The 23,248-nt window shown below is 43.5% G+C and overlaps 2 protein-coding genes, 1 long non-coding RNA gene and 1 pseudogene across 4 annotated transcripts; 1 reads left to right on the top strand and 3 right to left on the bottom strand.

Moving 5' to 3' along the window:
• The first annotated feature begins 263 nt into the window (after positions 1–263).
• On the top strand, positions 264–2,274 carry LOC144104918 (uncharacterized; annotated as a pseudogene).
• Positions 2,275–4,992: 2,718 nt separating this feature from the next.
• On the bottom strand, positions 4,993–10,004 carry LOC144104920 (uncharacterized). Of its 2 annotated transcripts, none has more exons than XM_077638152.1 (5): positions 9,431–10,004; positions 9,211–9,370; positions 7,950–8,061; positions 6,396–6,539; positions 4,993–5,230 (listed from the first exon to the last, which is right to left on the bottom strand). In XM_077638152.1, exons 1-4 carry the CDS (start codon positions 9,593–9,595, stop codon positions 6,521–6,523), a joined length of 456 nt encoding a protein of 151 aa, XP_077494278.1. In that variant the 5' UTR covers positions 9,596–10,004; the 3' UTR covers positions 4,993–5,230; positions 6,396–6,520. The 2 variants fall into 2 exon arrangements, with proteins under 2 accessions (XP_077494278.1, XP_077494277.1); XM_077638151.1 differs by having other exon boundaries at positions 6,396–6,548; positions 9,431–9,998.
• Positions 10,005–10,015: 11 nt separating this feature from the next.
• On the bottom strand, positions 10,016–17,777 carry LOC144103379 (uncharacterized). Its single transcript, XM_077636113.1, has 8 exons — positions 17,714–17,777; positions 11,561–11,685; positions 11,449–11,484; positions 11,292–11,324; positions 11,183–11,215; positions 11,031–11,063; positions 10,736–10,774; positions 10,016–10,641 (listed from the first exon to the last, which is right to left on the bottom strand). Exons 1-8 carry the CDS (start codon positions 17,775–17,777, stop codon positions 10,621–10,623), a joined length of 384 nt encoding a protein of 127 aa, XP_077492239.1. The 3' UTR covers positions 10,016–10,620.
• On the bottom strand, positions 17,263–20,422 carry LOC144104921 (uncharacterized). The gene is made up of 7 exons (XR_013308659.1): positions 19,424–20,422; positions 18,620–18,694; positions 18,443–18,554; positions 18,355–18,386; positions 17,869–17,924; positions 17,714–17,746; positions 17,263–17,637 (listed from the first exon to the last, which is right to left on the bottom strand). It is a non-coding gene; the product is annotated as an uncharacterized LOC144104921 (long non-coding RNA).
• Between the last annotated feature and the right edge of the window lie 2,826 nt (positions 20,423–23,248).

Raw genomic sequence — 23,248 nt, 5'->3', positions numbered from 1 at the left:
CAGGAATACGGGAAATCCTGGGACAGTGTCGAGACCTGCCGCCGGAACTGAATATGACTTTTCATATTGATGGCCTACCATTATCGAAAAGTTCTAGAGGCCAGTTTTGGACAATTCTCGGCCGCATAAGCAACCTCAATCATGCGGCACCATTTGTGACGAGTGTTTTCTTCGGTGACAGCAAGCCGAGAGATGCAAATGAGTTCCTATACAGCTTTGTTGAAGAGCTAAATGTTCTTTTATCTACAGGAACTGCTGTTGAAGCTTTCACAATACCTGTAAAGCTAAAAGCCATTGTGTGTGATGCGCCTGCAAAGGCATTTGTTTTGTGAGTCAAAAACCACACGGGCTATTACAGCTGCACGAAGTGCACTGTTAAGGGTGCGTACATTGAAGGAAGAGTCTGTTTTCCAAACATTAGCAGTGAGCTGAGAACTGACTGCAGTTTTAGGCAGAGGTCGCAGGAGCAGTATCATACTGGAAGCAGTATTGTAGAGCAGCTGCCAATAGACATTGTGAGGGATGTCCCGCTAGATTATATGCACCTCGTTTGCCTAGGCGTGGTGCACAAATTGCTTGTATTGTGGTTCCGTGGCCCGAAAGCTATAAGGCTTGGCAGCAAAGTCCGCATTGAACTGTCAGTGAGAAATGTCAAGGCCGCACCGTTTGTTCCTTGTGAACTTAACCGAAAGCCTCGTAGCCTCACAGATCTGGATCGCTGGAAGGCCACAGAGTTTCGTTTCTTTTTGCTGTATGGGGGACCCGTGCTCCTGTCATCGCTTCTTCCATCACAGATGTAAGAGAATTTTCTAGCTTTGCATGTTGCTATTACCATTCTTTCAATGCCTAATGGCACAAAAAGTGAAGTGCAGTATGCAGGGCAGCTTCTGAACAATTTTGTTAAAGGCTTTACGAAGATATATGGCAAGGAGCATGCTTCGCACAATGTGCATGGACTATGCCATCTGGCATCCGATGTTGAGCACCTGGGGCCATTGGATTCATGGAGTGCGTTCCCATTTGAGAACCACATGTTTGCTCTGAAAAGACTGCTCCGAAAACCAGAGCGACCACTTGAGCAGCTCTCTAACAGACTATCACAGCAAGGAGCTGTACTGAAGGAGGCTCAGCAGATGCCAAACTTCCCACTGCTCACTGGACAACATGAGTCTGGGCCCCTTATTGCTCCATGTCAAGGGCCTCAGTTCAAAAAAGTGAAGCTGCCAGGCAGTGTAGTCCTTGCCCCTGGCAAGAGGACAGCTGCTGCATTCTGCAAGATGGATCTATAATTGTCATCGAGAACTTTGCACATCTGCCAACTGGACCACCTTGCGTTTAGGAAGAAAGTTCATTCAGCTCGAGGACCTGTACTCCTCTCCATGCCGATCATCAATGCTTGGCATATATAGAGCATCACAACTGTCTAGTCTGCGTGCCTGGCCACTAGAGAATGTTTCACGCAAAGCTTTGAAACTCTTTTTTAAACGCGATGCCATTATTTTTCCCCTCTTTCATTCAGAAATATCAGCATAACTGACTGTATAAACCATGAGTTTATGCCACAGTGGCAGAAGCTGAAGGCTTTTTCTATGGCGGGTGGCATGTTATCTTTTTCCAACTCCAAATGGATGCTTTCAAGCCGTATCTCTCATCATTGCATTTCAACTTGGCCAGTACTATTTATGTGTGCTACAGAATTATTGGCGGGATTTTATTAAATTTTACTGAGGGTTTTCTCAGTTTTCTGGTTCATGTCAGTGGGGCATTTGTACACAAAAGACGAGAAATTCTCTATTTACTTTAGGAAATGTGTGAAAGAGAAATGTAATGCTTGCTGAGGGGCTAGTTGGTGCATATTTTCGTAAAAGGACCTAGTGCCAAAACAGACAGCATGCAGTAAGAGAGAAGGAACAAGCGCTTGTCTTGTATTGTTTGCTGCCTGTTTTGGTGCGGAGTCCTTTTATGAAAACATAAATGTAAAGAGGAAGGGAGTGAATAGCTTAACGAAATGATCGACTGACCAGTTCACCTATGGCTGATTTTTTTCCTTTCCTGCGCCTGCGCATTTGTCATTTTTTCCAAGTATTTATTTCGCTCTCGCACGAAATACACTCAGTTGTTAGTCAGCGCTCGAGTTTGTCTTTCTTGTCCTGTGTGTTTTCTTTTGCACTGTTTTCCCTCTGAATATCTCACCAGCTTGCCCAACAACACACCTTGATATGGCTGGATGTTTGTGTGCCTTTCTTCCCAAATATACACTTTACTTATGTGCAAGTATTTATTATTTGCATGAATTATTTCCTTTTTGGATGCACAACATGCAAAATAATAACATGATTTGCCTCTGCTCCGGTGCTCTACTATGTTTGTTTTGGTTTTGTAAATGTGTGTCCTCATAAATGCATATTCTATCTCTGATTTTCCATCTCTATTTCTGTAGGCACCACAGAAGACAGTCGCAGCTCCGAAGAGCAGTAAAGGAGCCCGTGAAGCACACCGAGATAACACCAAATGGCAGCAAGCAGCTGAGGAATTTAATGAATAAATTATTTGCACAAAATTTTCGCGTTTTTTTATGCAGCTTGACCAGTTATAACCTCCTCAGAATGTACTCAAAACATCAGAAATTGTCCTTTTGAGGCTATTCTGAGGATGTCCTGAGGCCGGACATGAGGACCTTTCTAGTACATCTTGAGGACCATTTGAGGATGTCCTGAGGATAAAGAATGTCCTCAAAAAAACATCCTCAGTATGTCCTCAGGATATTTCAGTGTTGTCTGGGTTATCACGACGCTCCTACGCCACCACTCTAACGCCGAGACGGCGTTTCATCAGCCGGGGGTCCTGCAGCGGGTAGACGACGACGACATTGAGCGAGTGAACGAGGAAGAAGACGAGAACTCATCTCTGGCTGCGTTCTGAGTGCCGCCCGTAGCTGTTAATTCGTTTTTGTAAATAACTAAATATATTCTTTCCCGCAACAATATTTACCTGTACCATTCACGGTACCTTGTTCTTCACTTCTTTCTGTTCCGCTCTAAGAAGGAAGTCCACAGGGTAAACTGTTCTGTGGTCGTGGAACGCACTAAAAAAAAAAACGGACAGCCTAGTTGTCCCAGATAAATTGCCCAAACAGCACTCTTTTACGCCATGCATCCATGTAGTCTCTTACGCACTAAAAAAACGGACAGCACAGTTGTCCCAGATAAACTACTCAGCTTCATTAAACTTATCCCATACCACCCTTTCGGCAGACATCGTTGCTTCACCGCCTCACCGGCGTCGAGGCAAAGAATGAAAGCGAAAAAAATACCCACCTTGAATTAAGCTTGTCCAAACGGCACTCTCATAGTCTGATAGTCGCCGCAAGTGGCGCCGTCATTTGCAATTACCGGCGTCGCGTCTATTTTCCACACTTTGCCATGTGAACAGCTGCTCCGTGTGCGCGTTGGCGTAGGCAACCATGGCATGTACAGTACTCACGGATTGAAATAGGACATTCGGAGCGCGTGGCCGTCGCTTCATGGAGCGCCGCCCGTAGATGCTCATGGAACCAAGGTGGTGCATTGTGGTATGGCGCGAGGGGGAGAACATCTACAAAGCAGAATTGTTCCTTCCAGTTGCCAACGAGCCGCCCTGTGGTTTACCACATGCCTGCGTGGCACTTCTTGGCTTGCGCTCCGAATGTCCTATTTCAATCCGTGAGTACTGTACATAGTTGTCATGGCAACAGCTGCTCCGCGCGCGCGTTGGCGTGGGCAACATTGAGCTTGTCTGCAGCAGCTAGCAAACGGAAATACGCCTCCCGCCCCCACGCCGGTCACCCAGGTAACGAGGCGGCTCATTCTTTAGCTCGAGGTTTCGTCAGCCGAGCAGGAGCCGCCGAAGCCTGGGGAGACGCTCGAGATCGACTGGTCGCGTATCACGAGATCACTCTACACTACCGTGAGCAACGGCTAACGTATCCCCCTCCGCACAAGTCTCTCACTAAATTGCAGCATGTGACGTGGCGACAGCTACAATCCCGCACCTTACTCTCCCCTTCCCACTTAGCCCTGGTTCACCCGGGACTGTTCACGCCAGTATGCACCCTCTGCGGCGCTCCGAAAGCGGATTTTGCACACATTCTTTATTCTTGCTCTGAGCTCCTTCCACCAGCCGATTGGCAACTCAGAGACCTCGAGCGATGGGAGGCTGCGGTGTCCAGTTCTGGCCCGGCCCATGTAACGCAAAAAGAACTAGGTGAGGTCTAATAAACCTCTCAGCAAGACCACGCCCAAGTCTTGTAGACGCCTAGGTGTAGATGTTATCTAGCTGTGGAAAGCCTGAAGCCTCCCTGTAGCTGTGCTAACGTGACGCTAAAAGTTGGCTAAAAAACATCTTGCAAGAACATTTCAAGCCCTCTTCAAGCCCTGCCCTAGAATTCGTTTTTTTGTTATACATACACCATTTGGTGCATTCCTGCAACCAAGCAAGGTTTGATCCTGACCATATTGGCCATTCAGGCATATATGACAAATTTAGTCATGCGTACAGCCACCTACATCTCTAACTAGCGTGCACGATGGCTATTTTCCTTGCCGTAGCTGCGCCTTTGCATGGATCAAACTTGTGGATAGGTCAACATTAGGCAAGGGCTTGGTGAGCCTTTGATTAATCTCCTCACAGGTTAACTGTTTTGTAACATGCAGGAGCGCAGAAAAATGGCCATCACGCTAGCTAGTTAACGATTTAGGTGGCTGTACAATATCGGCACTTGTAAAAAATCCCAATTAAAATCATTTTGCATAAGAGCCTTTGAATACGCTATCCTGAAAAATAGTGTTGTCACAAGGGCTCCTGGCAAAGGCAGAACAGCTTTAGTCACAACTTATGTAGACATGCAAAGTAACTGAAAACTAACCAATACATGGCAAATTAATGACGACCTGTACAACCAGTGGAGCCATTGCTCTATGTGTGACTGATGGTAAGAAGACTATCACATCGCATTAACTTTTGTGAACAAATTTTATTGCCTAAAAGACTACGCAAGAAGAAGAAGTTCTAGACTTTTAATTAAAAGCACTGATGCAGAATTAGCAAGCTTGAACACAATAGATGCAGACTCCCACTTAATGTGAGATGCTCGTATCTTGGACACCCCAGCAGTCCACGATGCAACAAACTTGCACTGGAGGCTTGCACTGCATGGTCTTAAGCAGGCACTGCCTTGGAAGAATCGGAATACCTGCATTAAAAAAATGGGCACAATATAGTCATAGACAACAGTCTCACAGTAACGAGGTGCAACCCAAACAGGTGGAACAAAAAGCTAAAGCATAAATTCCCTGATGGAATCTGCCTTTTTCACAAGGCCGATCTGTGCATGCGCCCCTGTCCTCCTCCAGCTCCCACTGGTTGAAAATGAACCACTGGCTCCTATCGTGCACGAACAGTTTATGTTAGTGACAGGCGTAGGCGACAGCTGTCAAGCACACTCATGCCACTCAGGTGCAGTTGGCGCCTGGTGGAACCAGATCGCGGCTTCTCCAACGTGCGTTTGTTCTCAACCACTAGCAGACAAATTTTTGCCACTTTCCAGAGGGTGCCACATCTTGTGAAAAAGGCAGATTGATCTATGCCTACTCCCTTGGCCTTTGTCTGTCTTGAAGAACATGAAGCTTGCTTCTGTTATATCTCTACCATCAGCCCATTTTCTACAATGCCCTTTCAATACATGGTATCTAAGGCTAGTACCGGTTAAAAGGCCCAATTATTTTTCTTCTACTCTTTTTAAAACAATCTCAAGCAGAACTTTTAAGAATAATGAGAGTAATGCGCCATGGTCCTCAAGCCGATGGCATTAAACTTCAAACTGCCAATCCCTTTCAGTAACATGTAAAACACAGCACCATAAATTACTTACAGAAATGTTTTTTATTCTCACTTCAGTACGAAAATCGCTGACTATACAACCAAGTTTTATGACAGAAAAAAAGCACTATTACAGAATAAACGAAACCGACAAGCACTATTCTAAAAGACCTTAAAACACCACATGGAAAACCATCTGTTGTTGAGAGAGCAGAAAAATAGTTTTAGCAAGTATATGCATAATGTATGCTTATAAAAGCACTCTGGAACAGCCACTAGGACACTCAAAAAATATTTACACACAGCAAATATCAAAGTGGCAAAAAAAGCTATCGTTTTACGCATTCACTGCTCGATCGTTATAAAATGCTCATTAGAATTAGCAGGCAACTCTCCTCATTACAGCAGCACAATGGTGCAGGCCACTATTAGCCACAAGGAAATGAAGGCACAGAGCCGACAATACAACCCGATGCCTGCCTAGATGCGGAAGAGTGTGAATAAATAAAAATGACAAGCATTTGAAACATTTGGTTTACCTGATGTAAACAAAAGTGAAGCTCAGCTGCAACTGTCGAGTATATGTTGGAGTAAGAAGAATTGCAATTGCACTACTTGTGCAGACGATGACACTGCTGCCTTGCAGTACATCCTTGTCGGGCACCTACTCATCCACTTGGAAACTGGAAGTCCTAAAGCAAATAAGAATAAACTTTGAAAAAGTCCAAATGAACACCACTTACTAAATACCAAACTAGACTGACACGATATTTTTTTTGTGGAATGTGAAAGACTTTTCTTGTTATTGTGTCCTTAGGAAGGCAACTTGCACGCATTTCAACAAAGCGATGTTTAGTATGCACAGCCCACAGGCAGATGCTACAAAGCACCAAGCATCACAGGTAGCCAGGTTCATCATCATCATTTATTTATTGACCCTTAAAGACCCCTGGAAGAGGCACTACATAAGGGGGGGGAACATCGAAAATACCAGGTCTTGACTATAGCTAATCATAAACACACAAACTGCCCTCTGCTGTTAACTGGAACTCGAGACAAGCATCTTGCTTTGCTCACATCCTGTTTAAATGGCTGAAACGACTACACTGGACGTAATATTCTTTTTATGTCATTTTAATTTTACACTGAGCAGCTTTTTAGGTATTTCTTTTGTTTAAGTCAGCAATAACTAAAATGAACAAAACCAGGACACGTTTTAATTCTCTTCAATAAACTCTCACTATATCAAAACAAAAAAGAAACATATTTGAAGAAGCAAACCTGCCTTTTGTTATACTTCATCGAAATGTAGTACAGCACACAACTGGATGTGACGCAGAGCTATCGGAAGTCACCAATTTGTCTGGAAATTTTTTTGAAAATTGCTTAAATTGCCAAGAACAGTATTAACCCAGTTTTTATGCAGTAGCAAATGGCAGTTAATTATGTGCTCTGTGGTACCCTATGTTCAGTTTTTTCCATTTAGAAATTTAAAATCCCACTAAGACAATAAATGCCTATTTTTCCAATGAACATGCACATGAGCCATGTTTGGTTCATTACCCCTTTTTACCCATGTAATTGCTTTAAATATTTCCTTTTTTCAAGCACAGTGAAAGAGTGGAATTGGCTTAATAATGACAAAATTTTACAGCAATCTCTGGCATCACTGACTAGAAGTCTAAGTTTTGCTAAAAACTACTTCGTTGCTGTATTACGTTATATTTTTCCATTTGGTTTAAAACGCATTTGATACTGACTGCTTGAAGCTGTATGTTTCTTTATATTATTATTTTATTTTTTTACTGCCAATGAGTGGTTGTTTATTATTGTTACTTCTGATTATTGTCTGAACATTTGACACCTGTACTTCTATTTTTTTTTTCTCCTTGTATTCCTGTGCCCACCCTAGAAAAATTTCTTGTGGGATTGCAGTAATTACAAATAATAAATTATCTAGATATCCCCGATTTTGAGCAGTGCATAATATTGTGAACAGGTTTATCCCGAACACTTTTAAATGCAGCCTGGCCACGACAAATCCCGAAAAACGGACAGATGAGCAATAAATTATGATACACAGAAGCAGTTACCTCTTCGTTGTGGTGTTCAAACGTGCCTGGCAGTTATTGAGCCAAGCCATAACTGCGGAACGCACATCCATGTCTGATGCTGAATGCGTGTTGGGATTTTTCCGGACAGACTCTACAATAGGTACGTCACATTATAAGCTGTAACATATCTTCATATTGCCTTAAGAAAGGCAAAACAAACATGAAAAACTAATCATACAGGCAGATTACTCTCGTAACATACTAACCCCACAGCTTTCGCCAGGCAAAATATAGATTGCATGCAGCTGTCATGAATTGCCCATTCTGCTTTTCTCAGCTCTGTTGTGCTTTTCCGTATGTATGTCTAAGCCCACTGTTCACCCTCACTGCACAAGTGACAGACAAAAGGAATACTAGCTGGTCCTACTATACTCTTCTTGCATTTGTAGTGATGAAACCTGTCTGTGAAAAGAAGAATCCGTAGAAATGATTAACAAGTGCTCCTCATCTATTCATTTTCACTCTGCAGTAGTCAGATATTGCAGAAGTAATTGGCATACTTTAGCCTAGATTAGTTACCCTGCTGATATTTTTTTTACTAAATCAGGTTACAAGAAAGTAGGGCTTCCAGCCTTAAAAATGCATTATACCACCAAAAGTGAACAGTAAAAACTCTTAATATCCGTAAAATAATGTTCTTTAATATGAGCAGCTGGCGAGGTAAATAACTCAACTACACAGATAAACATATCCTACAAGAAGCCTTTTAATAATATTTGTGCACAAAGCTAAAACGTAATGTGCCCTTGCCAGAGTTTTTCTGGCACTTGTGTTCTGTTTGTTGCCTGCAGCATACTGCCTTATCACTATCCGCTACACGGGATGCGAGCAGGGATGTCCTAACAAATCATGGTAGTGTATGCCAATTTCTACGTTTAGTATAATGACTCATGTTTCAGATAGACATTCTCTTTAAACTGAGCATGGCTGAGACCGACTTTCTGTTCTTGACTCGCATTAAGTGCACTTGCAGCTATCGACCTTTGATCTGTTCCTCTTAGGAAGTGTTGTGCTATTTTTATACCAGCTCAACAGTCGTCACCAACTATACGACACAATAACAGGGACTACAAGCAGCTCTGCACGGCTCTGAAGCACCAACTAAAACAATACCCACTGGCTGATTGTATAGTTAAAGGACAACAAAAAGGAGCAAAATTCAATACCACTACCTAAAGCTGCACTGAAGACAAATGCTCCTAACTGCTCTCAACTGTAAAGTGCAGATTTAATCACTCACCAACAATAACCTTGAAGAGCTCCATGCTCACTAAAGCCTTCTTTCCCTTCTGTCCGTATAAATTGTAGTTAACACCCACGGAGTCATGGAGAAGATGCTTCAGCATATTGGCTGTAGTATTGCGCACAGTGGTTCCACCGATGTGTGAGAGAACCTTGCACTGTTGCAAAATAACCAAGCATTACCTTGTGCAATATTAAGGAATCCATGCCCTGCTTACCAGTTGCTTGCGAGCTGCCTCAGAGTTTTTCAGGCTCTTCTCCACCTCCTCCACATCATTTACAGTCATCAAAGGGTAACTGTACTGTGCAGGCTCCTTAACATCAACCTCACCCTGACCAAATAATGAAATTATGACCTCATTTTGTGCTTTTAGAAATGCCATTTCTTTTAGAATTGTACGTGTTGGCAATGAAAAAGAAAAATTGAAACATTTAAAACATACCAAACTTTAAGGCTGCGATCTCTTTTTACTCGACTACAAGAATAACTTTGATGAAAGCTTTGTATGCACTAGTATGACCTAGCTACAGCTATTTGTACTTTTTCACATCAACCAAATTTATTATTTTCATCAAGTAAGTTATGCCTCACTGACATCAAAATCTAATCGGCCCAAAAAAAGTGATACAGCCATTAAGTAACTTGCTTGAAGTGATTAGGAAAATTGCCAGGAGGAACTCGCTGACAGTTTTGAGCTTTTTCAGTATATTAAACATTTTAAACAAGACCTATCAAACTGCTAATAACTGAAAATTGAATTTACTTAAAGTGAAAGCATTACAGTTACACTATCAACTATTAGCAAAAAAATCTTACACAGGCCACTTAAATGAACTGCTTGAATAGAGCAGGGAACATGCACTAATGAAATGCCCTCACTTGATATTTCAGTTCTGATCATGGCTGCCAAGCTTTCGTGATCATATCCTGAAAGTATAAGAAACAGGCAGAAAGCAAGCACTCTATTATTAATTTGAACAAAGAAAATAATGCAATATCAGAAAAGATTGACACATGCTAAAAAGTAACATTTGACTTCCTGCGGTGACTCTGATGCAACCAGGACCTATACAAATTTTCGCATTGCAAGTGAACATCTCAGTACAATAAGGCAAGATGCAGTTTAAAACAAACTCTACACCATTTTTAGAATGCTGACTTGTGCATAAAATAGAACAAACATATATCATGCAAGTTGTTTTTACCAAGGCAATAAATACTGATTAAAGCAGTGCAGAAATTCAGTGCTTAGGATGCGTATGTTACCTCCTTCGGATGAAACATTGGTTAAGGGGTCTCTTGATGCTTCGTCTAAAAGAAAAATAAACTGGTCTCTTTCCAAAGAATTTAAATAAATGGGGTCAGATATTTGAGGCATTGCATTACCAAGAAAGTGAGGTCCAGCCATCAGTTCATGTGCACAGCTTCCTTAAAAAGAAAATTGTAGAGTAACAATGAACCAGATCTCTACATGCATTCCAGACACATGGCTGAACTCTTAAACATTCCTCTCAAGGCTTACCTCATGCACTTTGTGCCACTCCCTGTTGTGAAACTGTGACTGCAAGACAAATTGAAAGAATAAATGCAACAATGCAATGGGATAAACAAAAGAAAACATGCTGGTTTGACATCATTTCACTGTAATAAGGGAGGGTGCTGGCACACTGCATCATAACGTATTGGCCTGGCTGGCTGTCTTGTGGCAAGCGAGAGTCTTCCTACCGAGAACAAGAATATTGCACTAGGCCTTGAGCAAACCAGCTCTCCGGTAATGAACTTATGCACTAGGAACTAAAATGCCAGCTAAAACTTACCCTGGCCACTTTGCACAAGGCCCCGCAAAGAATCTGCACCAAGGAAGCACAAGCAAGAAGACATCAAGAAATGAAAATTGAAGAATGAGACGGGACAATCATGCAGTGGTATTAATCCCCTGCCATGAATCAGCTGGCATGTCACATCTTACCAGAACGCTGTGACTGCAATGAACGAGCATGACCTGAAAAGCACAAGAACAAAAGCACCAAGGCTTGAGTGAACCAGCTCTTCCAACCAATTTGTCAGCAAGAACTCACCCAAGGCAGTTTGCAGAGATAGTTGGGATGAATCTGGATCAATGAATAAAAACGGAAAGCTATCAAACGGTTCAAAGGAATGAATGAGATAAAAGACACGCGTGCAATGCTAATCTTCCTCTGCACTGAACCAGCGAGCTGACACGTCACATCTTACCAGAACATTGTGGCAGCCGTGAATGAGTGTGGCTTTCTGCAAAGCAAAAGAACAAATGTGCTAAGGCTTCAGCGAACCAGCTCTCCAAACCAATTTGCCAGCAAGAACTTACCCGAGGCAGCCCGTGAAGACCTTTGCAGTGAGTCTTGATCAAAGAATAAAAATGGAAAGACGTCAAACAATTCAAAGGAATGAATGAGATAAAAGACACACATGCAATGCTAATCTTCCTCTGCACTGAACCAGGGAGCTGACACGTTGCATCTTACCAGAACATTGTGGCAGCCGTGAACGAGTGTGGCTTTCTGCAAAGCAAAAGAACAAATGCGCTAAAGCTTTAGCGAACCAGCTCTCCAGACCAATTTGCCAGCAAGAACTTATCCGAGGCAGCCCATGAAGACCTTTGTGAGTCTGGATCAAAGAATAGTTAGTTATATTGATTTTAATGGCACAAAAGCAACTATGGCTATGATGCGCCAAACACAAGGTTAGGTTCTTGTTAAATGTTACACTTTTTATACCTATAGTTTGTTTAAAACATTGGCTTCATTAAGAAACTTAAAAATACTTGAAAGATCAACCAGTGCTTGATCACCTAAAAGCAACTTGGGGTGCAATGGGATGTATTCATTGTAGAGTGTCGTAAAATATTTTTTTCTCAGTTGTTCCAGTTTTCCACATGAAATTAAAATGTGGTTTACAGTGAGTACATCGCCGCACATTTCGCAGAGAGGTTTGTCTTGTTTTGTCAGTAAAAAGTTGTGTGTAAGGTGTGTGTGCCCAATGCATAGCCGACATAAAATAACTTCAGTAAAACGTTCTTGATGTCTACATGATTTCCATTCTCCTAAAATGGGTTTTATAGAATGCAGTTTGTTGTTTGCCTGTTCTTTCCATGCGGCCTGCCACTTAATTCTGAGTTTACTGTGCACTAGTTTCAAAAAATCTCTGTGTGGTATGTTATCTTGTTTTATTTGATCAATTCGAGCTTGTGCTGCGCATGCATCTGCTCTCTCATTACCTACAATTCCAACATGGCTGGGCACCCAGCAGAATATATTGTTATGATTTTGTTTTTTTATTTTAATTATGTTATGTATGATGTTTCCTATAATGGGTTCAGCGGCGTTTCTACAGTGCAGCGCTTTGAGCATACTCAGTGAATCGGTGTAAATGACGCTATTTTTAATGTTTTCTTTTACTATTTGGTCTACGGCTACAAAGACTGCATAACTCTCGGCAGTAAAAACCGATGCATACTGTGGCAGTCGTATCATTTTTTCATTTTTGTCTTGAATTACTGCACATCCAACATGACTTTCTGTTTTTGAGCCATCAGTGTAAAATTCAGTGAAGGTGTCATATTTTTCTTGTAGTTCAAAGAATTCTTGTAGTATGAGCTGATGTGGCATTTCCTTTTTATGTAAGTGTGTCAGTGTGAAGTCGCACACTGAAGGCAGGTTGTACCATGGTGGTAAATTTTCATATTTTTGTGCAATATTCGGCAGGGCATCCAGTACTCCTAACTCTTCACATTTATCTTCAAAGCGCATTATTAGTGGCCGGATGGATTGTGGTTTATTGTTAAATAATCTTTTGGATGGGCACTTGGTAACAATGGGATGGCAGAGATGTTTAGGAAGAGTACGGGTTTTTAGGACGTATGCGCATGTCAGTGTGACTCTTCTATCCTCTAGTGCAGGCTCATTAGCTTCAATATAAAGACTGTTTACCGGGGATGTTCTATATGCTCCAGTTGATAGTCGCAGACCAAGATTATGAACAGGGTCCAGTCTTTTCAAGTAGGATGCTCTTGCTGAACCGTATACTATGCACCCATAGTCCAGCTTGGAGCGTACCAGAGAGCGATAGATGTGTAATAGGCATGTTCTATCGGACCCCCACCGTTTTTGCGAGAGCACCTTTAATACATTGAGGGCTTGGGATGCTTTCTTTATAAGGTTGTTAATGTGTGGTAGAAATGGGAGTTTCTTGTCAAAAGTGAGTCCTAAAAATTTATGTTCTGGTTTAATTGGTAGTGTGGCTTGATTCAAGTATAGGTTGGGATTGAATTGTAGGCTTCGTTGCAATGAGAACAAAACAGCTACTGTTTTTTGAGGAGAGAACTTGAACCCATTTATCTCTGCCCAAGCAGCTAGTTTATTTAGTGTGATTTGTATTTGTCTCTCGCAGGACGATATGCTGGAGGAGGTGCATGCTATCTGTAGGTCATCTACATAAACCGAATACATTATGGACTTGGGTATTACTTTGGCTAACGAATTCATTTTTACTACGAAGAGTGTCGTGCTTAGAATGCAACCTTGGGGTACGCCATTCTCTTGGGTGAAAGTCATGGAGAGAGTTGTTCCTAGGCGGACCCTAAATGTGCGGTTAGCCAGGAAGTCGTTTCAGCAGTTCAGCATCCTGCCTCGGATACCTAGCTCTGCTAGGTCGCGGAGGATGCCGAACTTCCACGTGGTATCGTATGCCTTCTCCATGTCGAAGAAGACCCCGATACACTGCTGCTTGTGGATGAACGCCTCCCGTATGTTGTTCTCTAGGCGGACAAGGTGATCGGTGGTTGAGCATGCTTTTCTGAATCCACATTGATGAACATCTAATAGCTGCCGAGATTCGAGTACAAAGGTGAGTCTAATGTTTATTACACTTTCAAAGGATTTAGCAATGCAGCTGGTGAGGGCTATTGGTCTTTAATTGACAGGACTTGTTGGTGATTTTCCGGGTTTCAGAAAAGGTACTATTACTGCTTTCTTCCACTCCTCAGGTATTCTGCCAGTCATCCATATTTTATTGAAGAATTTTAACAGTGCCTGTACGGCTGTATCAGAGAGATGGGCAAGCATATTGTAATGCCCATTGTCTGGGCCTGGTGCCGTCTTTTTACCGGAAGATAATACACTATTTAATTCCTGGAGCGTAGTGGGCTGGTTGTAGTCTTCCTGCATGCCTGTTCCGAATGGAAGTTTTTGTTTTTCAGCTATAGCTTTGTGTTTCTGGAATGCGTTTGCGTAGTGGGACGACCTTGAGACTTCAGCAAAGTGCTCGCCCAATAAATTGGCCTGTTCTTCCAACGATGTTTGTGTACCGGGTGTTGTCAAAAGTGGAAGTGTGAAGGAAGTACGGTCACCAGTGAATTTACGGACTTTGTCCCACATTTTCTTTGATGGTATTGAACTATTTATAGAGGACACATATTTCTGCCAGGAGGTTTTCTCAGCATTCCTGCACACGTACCGCGCTCTCGCCTTGGCCCTCTTAAAAGTGAGTAAGTTCTCTGCAGTGGGGTACCGACGCAGGGTGCCCCATGCTTTATTTTGCTGTTTTTTTGCAAATGTACATTCTTGTGTCCACCATACTTTGTGTTTCTTCTGTACGAGTCCTGTTGTTTGTGGTATAGCGAGTGTTGCAGCAGATATTATGCATGTAGTAAACCTGTCATTAATTTCATCTATGCTGAGGTCTTCAGAAAATTCTTTATCTAGAGTGGCACTTTCTGTAAAAAGTGACCAGTCGGCGAGGTGAAGTTTCTAGCGCCGTGGTCTTGTGGGAATGACTGCAGTAGACGATGAGAGGCTGATGATAATAGGTAGGTGATCACTTCCCAGAGGGTCATTTAAAACATCCCATTTAAAATCGGTAAAAAGCGATGGTGATGCGAAAGCTAAATCGAGAAAGCTCATTTTTGCTGAGCTTGGGCAACAATAAGTTGCTTTTCCTGTATTTAAAAGACAGATGTTATTTGAGAGGATAAAATCTTCGATTGTTTGCCCCCTAGAGTCGCAGTGCTCGCTTCCCCAAAAAGGGGAGTGAGCGTTAAAATCCCCAACTACCAGATATGGCTCTGGAAGTTCAACTATCAATTCTTCTAGATCATGGACTGTTAATGTAAAATGTGGAGGAATGTATACGGAAGAGATTGTTAGTGTTTTATAGCTGACGATGCTGACTGCAACCGCCTCTAGTTTTGTATTGAGCTTTATTTCTCGAGCAGGGATGCCGCTTTGGACGACAATTGCGACGCCTCCTGAGAGTCGATTTGCCTGCTCGCGATCGCGTCTAAAAGTTTGATAATGTTTCAGGATATGCACATGTTGTGGACCAAGATTGGTCTCCTGAAGACATAAAACTATGGGTAACATTGACCCTAAAATATGTGTTATGTCACTATAATTCCGCATAAGTCCTCTGCAATTCCATTGAATTAAAAAAGCCATGCTTGTGTTTTTAAAAGAAAATGAAAGGAGTTTTACTTATGTGGTGGGCCCGTTATGAGGGGCCTGTCTTTTTTTCGCTCAACAGAGCTGTTCTGCCGCTGTAATGGAGGCGGAGTGGGTGTTGTATCCATCACCTCAACAGAGGTGCTGGAGGACCACGCAACCCCGTTTTTTTTTTAGTTTCAGGCCTCTCCCGACGGGGGGAGGTCCTGCGGGATGCCGACCCATAGACCGGCGGTCCCTGCTTTGGCAGTGACAGGGCAGCTTTCGCTGACCCTGCCTGGGGCGTGGATGGCCCTGCCATAGGCTCGGTGGGAGCGGCCTTGGCAGGTGCCGGAGTGCTGTGCGGTGCTACGCCCCTGCGCACCACATCAGCGAAGTTTTGTTTTGCTGTGAAGGAGAATGTGTTTGTAAGCGCAAAACGCCTTCTTGCTTCTTTAAAAGAAATGTTTTCTTTGGTCTTTATGGTGATAATTTCTTTTTCTTTCTTCCAGGACGGACACGCCCTGGAGTATGCAGCATGTTCTCCTTCACAGTTTGCACAGCACAGGGCTGCATCACATACATCAGACTGGTGATCGTTAGAGGCACATTTTGCGTAAGTTTTACGACCGCGGCAGCTCTGTGAGCCGTGGCCGAACCTTTGGCAGTTGAAACACCTGCGAGGATTTGGTATGTATGGTCGTACATTGATTTTCAAATATCCCACGTCGATTGTGTCGGGCAGGGTGCTGGTGTTGAACGTCAGGATCATGTGTTTTGTGTCTATTTCCTTGTTGTCCTTCCGGATTTTGATTCGGTGGACATCTATGACGTCTTGGTCGATGAGCCCTTCGAGCATTTCTTTTTCAGTTATGTGAAGAAAATCATTTTCCGATATTACGCCTCGGACAGTGTTTAGTGAGCGATGAGGAGTCACGGAGACCGGGATTTCTCCTATGGACGTTAGGTTGGAGAGCTTAGAATGTTGGACATTGTCACACAGTTCGAGCAATAAGTCGCCGCTGGCCATTTTTGACAGCTTATAGCCAATGCCTAGGGTTTAAGTCAAGCACTTTGACACAAGGAAGGGGGATATTATTCTTGCCTGTTTATCTTGTTGTTCACTGTGGATCACATGATATTTGGGGAAAGTTACTTTTCTTTTTTGAAAGAAGTTGTCAGCCTCGTTCCGCCCTCTTTTGAGAGAGCGATCAGGTTTTGAAAGTTGGGGAGCCATAAAAAAAACTTTGTTTTTCGGTCATGGTGCCAGCCACCCACCACGGAGTCCAACAAGGGGACGGGACAGGAACTTGATAGCAAGTCCTGCCCACGCCAGCTGTACACCTCAACTATAACCAAATATGACGCAACTCAGGGTAGTTGGTCACACAAGGTTAACCCTCGCTGCCAGGAAAAAAGGAAAAACTAAGAAGTGAGTAGGATATAGGAGAGTTGTGAGACAGAGATAGGAAAGTGAAAGATGAAGAGGAGGATAGGAAAAGGCGACTGCCGATTCTCCCCGGTCGGGTCAGGCCGGAGGTGCCGTCTGCAGGAAGCTGGGGCCAAAGTGGTGTGTTGCCTTTGCCAAGGGGCCTTAAGGGTCCAAACGCTCGGCATCGGCTCAACCACCAGGATCCCCTTTTCCCCGGACACGGCGATGCCACGCACGGCGAGGCGCGGGTGCTCGGGTCCGTGGTGATGCACAGTTCACCATCATCCCCTTGCGGGGATGTCCCTGCGGATGCTCGGGAACCCGCGGTGTCGGCACTCACCGTCGCGACACCTGCAAGCTGCAGGCGCCCCCCTGCGGGGGGATCAAAGAATAAAAATGGAAAGACATCAAACAATTCAAAGGAATGAATGAGATAAAAGACACGCAGGCGATGCTACATTCCTCTGCACTGAACCAGGGAGCTGACACGTTGCATCTTACCAGAACATTGTGGCAGCCGTGAATGAGTGTGGCTTTCTGCAAAGCATAAGAACAAATGCGCTAAGGCTTCAGCGAACCAGCTCTCCAAACCAATATGCCGGCAATAGCTTACCAAGGGTACTCTGCACAAGCTCCCGTGTCAAGTCTGGATCAAAGAAACACAAATGCGAAGGCATCAAAATGATTTAAATGATGAAGAAAAAATCCCTGCAGTGTATACTCTCATTGCCCTAATAGGGAGCACGGAGTTGCCATACGAGATCTTACCAGGTTGGCTTGGCTGGCTATGCAGTAAGAATGGCATTCTGAGTAAGAATGGCTCCCTGCAAAGTGTAGGTACAAAGACTTCAGCAAAATGCTTTCCTTGGTCCTGAGCACATGTTGCATATGCTCATACACAAAGACAACTGAAATGCCTTACAGGGCCTTATTTGGGCACTGTGCGAAGAGCCAGAATATCTATGAAACAAATACAAACGAAAGGATGGAATCGAACTCATCCATGTACTGGTATCTCATGAGTACTTAAGCAGCATGCTGTTAACTATAACAGGTGATTGTTAGTCCAGCATTGTTCTGTGTACTTCTCTTCCATGTTTTCCTGTCTTCTTTTCGTTGGTCCCATCACAGGTAAGCAGAACACTGGACAGTATTCTTTAACTTCCGGCTTCAATGAATGTGATGTAACAACAATTTGATTTTAATTTATTTTAAGAGATATGACAAACGTTCATAGATGTGTTACGAACTTACCCATGCTGTCACTTTCTTCCGTCTGTGGACTCCTGGAAAAGTTTCCATAATAGGTGCCATTGTTACAGTAGAACAAAATAACCATTACCTTTGGAGACGAAAAGGTGGCTCCGGAAGGTTAAAACACTGAGCTCCAGTCTCGTCGTCATCAGATGAGCTGGACAGCAGCAAGAATCTTCGTCGTTTGCCTCACCCTTTTTCTATCAAAATGACATTCAGAGTGAGAAAAAAATTTACTCCAAATGAAGAAAACAGAAGCACATACCTTGATCTGTTGACGTTTCCAAATGGTCTGTATCTTCTGCTTTACGCAGTTTTTGTCGTGCTTTGTCATACTTTTCTAAAAAAAAGCATTTCATTTCCTTCATCAAGTAGTGTACTGACAAACACTTTGCTATAAATTACGAGCAATTTATTCTACTATAGCATCAGACAGCAATGGCTTAGTGGTCTGCCTATCTGATTCACATGAGGTAGGTGCTAAGTTTGACCCACTGACCTTGCCTACTCACTGGCTTTACAATATTTACAAGTCTTGCTCTCGCCTGGTGCTTGGGTTCTTTGGGTGAAATGCTTGGAAAAATGGGTGCCCCGTGAAGTGCAGACTACTGCTAGGCATGACGCTCTTAACAAGCTATTGTAATACCAACACATTATATCTAATTACATATTGAAAGGAAGCTAGCAGCTATTACTGACATGCTGGGCAAGATGTTGAGTCACATAAAAGTTTTGGTTCCCAAACTAAACCGGTGCCTTGTTCTTCACGTCTCTACACAAGAAGCCAAGCTAGCATAAGCATTGGTGCATTTTCCTATCTATTATGCTGTGCATGTATGCTTCCAATGCAAAGCCCATAGACTCCCATGTTTTTTGCAGGCATTCCATATTTTTTTGCCTCTTAAATGTCTTTTCTGCATTGTGAAGGACACTGCATCAGTGGAACTTGATTACATGCATATATGCACAACTGGAATGTACACTGCAAGTATGTGTGCCACAGCGCTAACTTTTGCTGAAACCACTACAAAGAATCTAAGATTTTCAAAAAGCACTAGACATTGCATACCTGTTTTTTCAAGAAGTTCGATGCTGTACACATCTGCAGAAGAGTCCAGCTGGGACCGCATTCGCACTAATTTTTGGATGTTTGTGCTTGAGGTTGGCCTGGAACATTTTGTGTCATTGTCCAAAAGCCAATTGGTAGCCACCACTGCGACACTGTTGCCTTCGACAAACCTCACAACAGCATACATTTCCTATCAACACACATGGCACATTGTGAGCAAGCAGAGTAGCTAAAATGCAAAGATATATAAGCATGACAGATGCATGAGCCAACACACAAAGTAGATTATGAGCAAGAAAAGCTACTAAAATATGAAAGATGTATATGAAGAATGGATGCATGAGCAAGCAGAGCTGCTAAAATGCCAAGGGTATTATATATGCTGAGTGGATGAAAGAGTCAAATGGATCAGAGGAAAAAGTGCATACTGAGACTCCAGGCACTCAAGAGGCAGCAAGATGCACTTTGACTTAATATCAGAGAGCCGCAATGAAAGAAGGGGGCCAGAAGTTTCCTTCACAATAAAAATGCCAAGATTTCAAGATGTGCATGGCGTGGTGAAGAAGTCGCCAAGAATCTCCAATTTTCTGCCAACTACAACCTTGTGACCATGGCAGTCAATGCAAAATTTTCGACCATGATGGCAGTTGAATCTCTCATGGTGCAAGCATTGTTTCCTGGTGATGTTCCAAAGTGAAGAGAGGAAACTTTGCAATGCTGAACTGAGGCCCACAGCAGTTTTTGGCCAAGGGGCCACGGCAGTGCATCTGTGAATCCAGCACTGTCTGGTAAGTAGGCTCCTTGGTCATGAACAATGTGCCAGCAGCCGTCCTTTCAGCAATGCGATTAGCAAGCTGTTCTAGTGACTTCTGTGAGTGTCTTATCAGCTTCTTCAGGTGGTGCATAACATTCTCTGCAGGGAATGCACTAAAGTTGTCGAGAGCTCCATACTTGGCCACATCATCAGCCAAATGAACCAAGGAATGCACATTATAAGAGACATTGTGCTCACCATAAAGTGGTTTAAACGATGAGACAAAGCAGATGAGCAACTCCTTGGCATAGTCACAATAGCCTGGCACATAGCATCACTGGAAAGTATGGTGATTCCCACATGCAGAAGTTCAGGGAGCGTGGCTTCCAGGCAAACTATTCGCAGTGAATGGTTGCCAGCTCTAGTAACCATTTTGTGATTCTTTCAACTGCTGATGAAGGCAAACGATATTCTAGTGAGCCTCTCATCCACAGCAGTATCAATTTTTTTGTGACTCCCAGGCAAACTAAGTGCATGTAGTGGAGTGGGAAATGAGATACAAGGCCAATTGGAAGTGCAGAAAGTGGTGTCTCTGTCACATGATGTTCCTCCTGCACTTTGTCAGCAAAGCTCACATCTGTTCGCAATGATGCATGTGTGTCTGGAAACACAACTCTACCTTCAACATACTTTCCTTTCTGTTGGCACTTCCCACAGCCATAGTAACCAGAATGTAGTTTTGTGCCTAAAACAAATGCACGAGCAGGTGCATTGCATACAAACCCTTTAATAGCTATAGCGAAGTAAAAACCATCAATGAACAGTCCCCTCTCTAGGAGCTGCAGCAATTCACTGATCAAAGGACTCAGGAAATCACACAGTGATGGAGGCTTTTGGTTACCATGGTAGCAGGCAACCAAAAGCACACCAGTGCCAGGAATGTCATCAGTCTTTGCAAGAATGGGCCAGAACTGGCTCTGGGAGCTTTTGCTGACTGGAAGCCCATCAATATAGAACATCAAACCAATGCATGTAGCCAAGACAAGTTGGAATACTTTGCCAACATGCCTTCAAGGCTCTTTACAATACCAAAGTAGACATATGACCCTTTTTTTGAAGTCTCAACTTCGGCAAAACGTGGGGTTCTCAGTAGCGTCCGCGCATCTGATGGCAAGCTCGCGAAGCATTCATGCGTTTTTAATATTTTCAGAAGTGAGGAAAGGGCTGCCTGTGTAACATTGTGCTCGCACGACCAATTTCCCAAAAGATCAGCTATCTGTTCTGCAGAATCGGCGCGCTGCTCAGAAAACTGGCATTCAGTCTCACTCTCACTACTCCCGCTACGACTAGGTGCCACAACACTTGATCTACCCGGTTCTTCGTGAACACAATATCGGCTATCGTACTCATGCGCGCTCAACTCGCTGTCACTTGACACTACCAGAGCCTTTGAACGTCCCGGTTGCGGTTCCAATTCGTCATGAGCAGTGACCACACTCTGTCCTAGTGGTGTGTCTACACATTCCATTCTGCGGTCCATGCTGGAACGATCTCCTGAGGAGCTCGCGCCGAATTCAATAACCAAAGCAGAGCGATCATCTGGCTTATGTTGTGCTGCTTCACAAGAAGGTCTCTGTTCTCGTATGGTTATTTCTATGTCGATCTCAAGAACTAATGGCTGAATGAGGGCATCAAGTCTACGATGCATCTGAGTTCGCGAAAGCGCGTCAATGGCCTTTCGTTTTCTTTCCATTGCTGCGTAACCTCAACTCACTCAAAAAGAGACTTCTCGGCCAGGACAGCCTTAGCGGCGACAGCAAATAAACAAGATAAATTGCGTCTTCAGCAGCGTACACAAAGGCAGTGCTGAGAAAAAAGAACGGCGTACAGAGTTCCTCTCATTGAACTTTCAAAGGCCATACTGCACGTGTGATATGTGAGACCGCGGACATATTGGCCAAACTGAAACTATGGGACCACGTTTACTCACACGTGGAAACAAGGTGTTGCAGGAGTAACGAGCGCCTCCACTTGCCTTCACTCGTCGCACACAACGCGGTAGTAACGCAGCACTTGCTCGCTCACAATGACATTGACCGCGCAGAAACAAAGGAGCCTAGTTCAAGCGCTGGAACCGAAAAAAGTGCGCGCAAGATGCAGTCACGTGGTGCCGATCTGTTGCAACCAACCACCTAGTGACGATCAGTAGTTAAAACCATTAAAAAGAACATTACTTGAAATGCCAGCAAAAAGCAACATAAAATTGTTAATGTAATATAATAAATTTATTTTTTATTCTGATGATTGCTTATGACATGCGCTTGTTTCATTATGGCTGCGCGAAAAGCTAACGATAGCCAAAGCCAACCACAGCCAGTCGTGTGTTTTCTTGAAACGTGGTTTCGTGTTTGGTCGTATACTGTAAATGCGGGCCCATTTTTTGTCTGCGTGTTCCTTGCTCTGTCGTGTGTATGATTTTAATTATGTGAACAAGCTGCAGCAAACCAGGCCGTCTTTGTACCATGTACGCCACAACGGAAAGCCTTCATGTACTGAACGCGGTGACCGGCGGTGGCGGACAGCATGTGTATGGCATACGCGTTACAGCCTTGCAAACAGCTCTGCATAAGCATCCGTGGCACGATCTGTGGATTAAAATGACACGTTGATCTTTGAAAACAATTTTTATTGCCTAGCTCAGGCGAAGTGCGACTGACGCTGTTCGATTGTATCGGAATTGGGTCGAAATATTCGGAGGTCGTGGGTTCGGATCCCACCGGCGGCATGGTTGTTTTTTCTGCTGGTTTATAAGTAACTTTCTTTAAAACAATTGATTGGCATTAGAAATTTAAAAAAAAAACATTCCCCTATGCACCTTGGTTTCGGTGACCGTTGGCTTCCTTAATATGTTTGTCAAACGAGCCCCTCATTTCATTTGCCTTGTCTGCTAATAGCTTAACGGGGGTCTCGGTTCTGGCAGTCTTGATGCCATAGGTAGCATAAGAGGGCTCTCGCACAGTTTCCGCCCTCGCCGTACAAGACGTTCTACGTCACACTTGCGGTATTACAGG

This window comes from Amblyomma americanum, chromosome 9 (genome assembly GCF_052857255.1).
Source record: "Amblyomma americanum isolate KBUSLIRL-KWMA chromosome 9, ASM5285725v1, whole genome shotgun sequence".
Lineage (NCBI taxonomy): Eukaryota > Metazoa > Arthropoda > Arachnida > Ixodida > Ixodidae > Amblyomma > Amblyomma americanum.
Note: the sequence above shows the minus strand (reverse complement) of the source record. Positions and strands in the feature narration are given on the sequence as shown.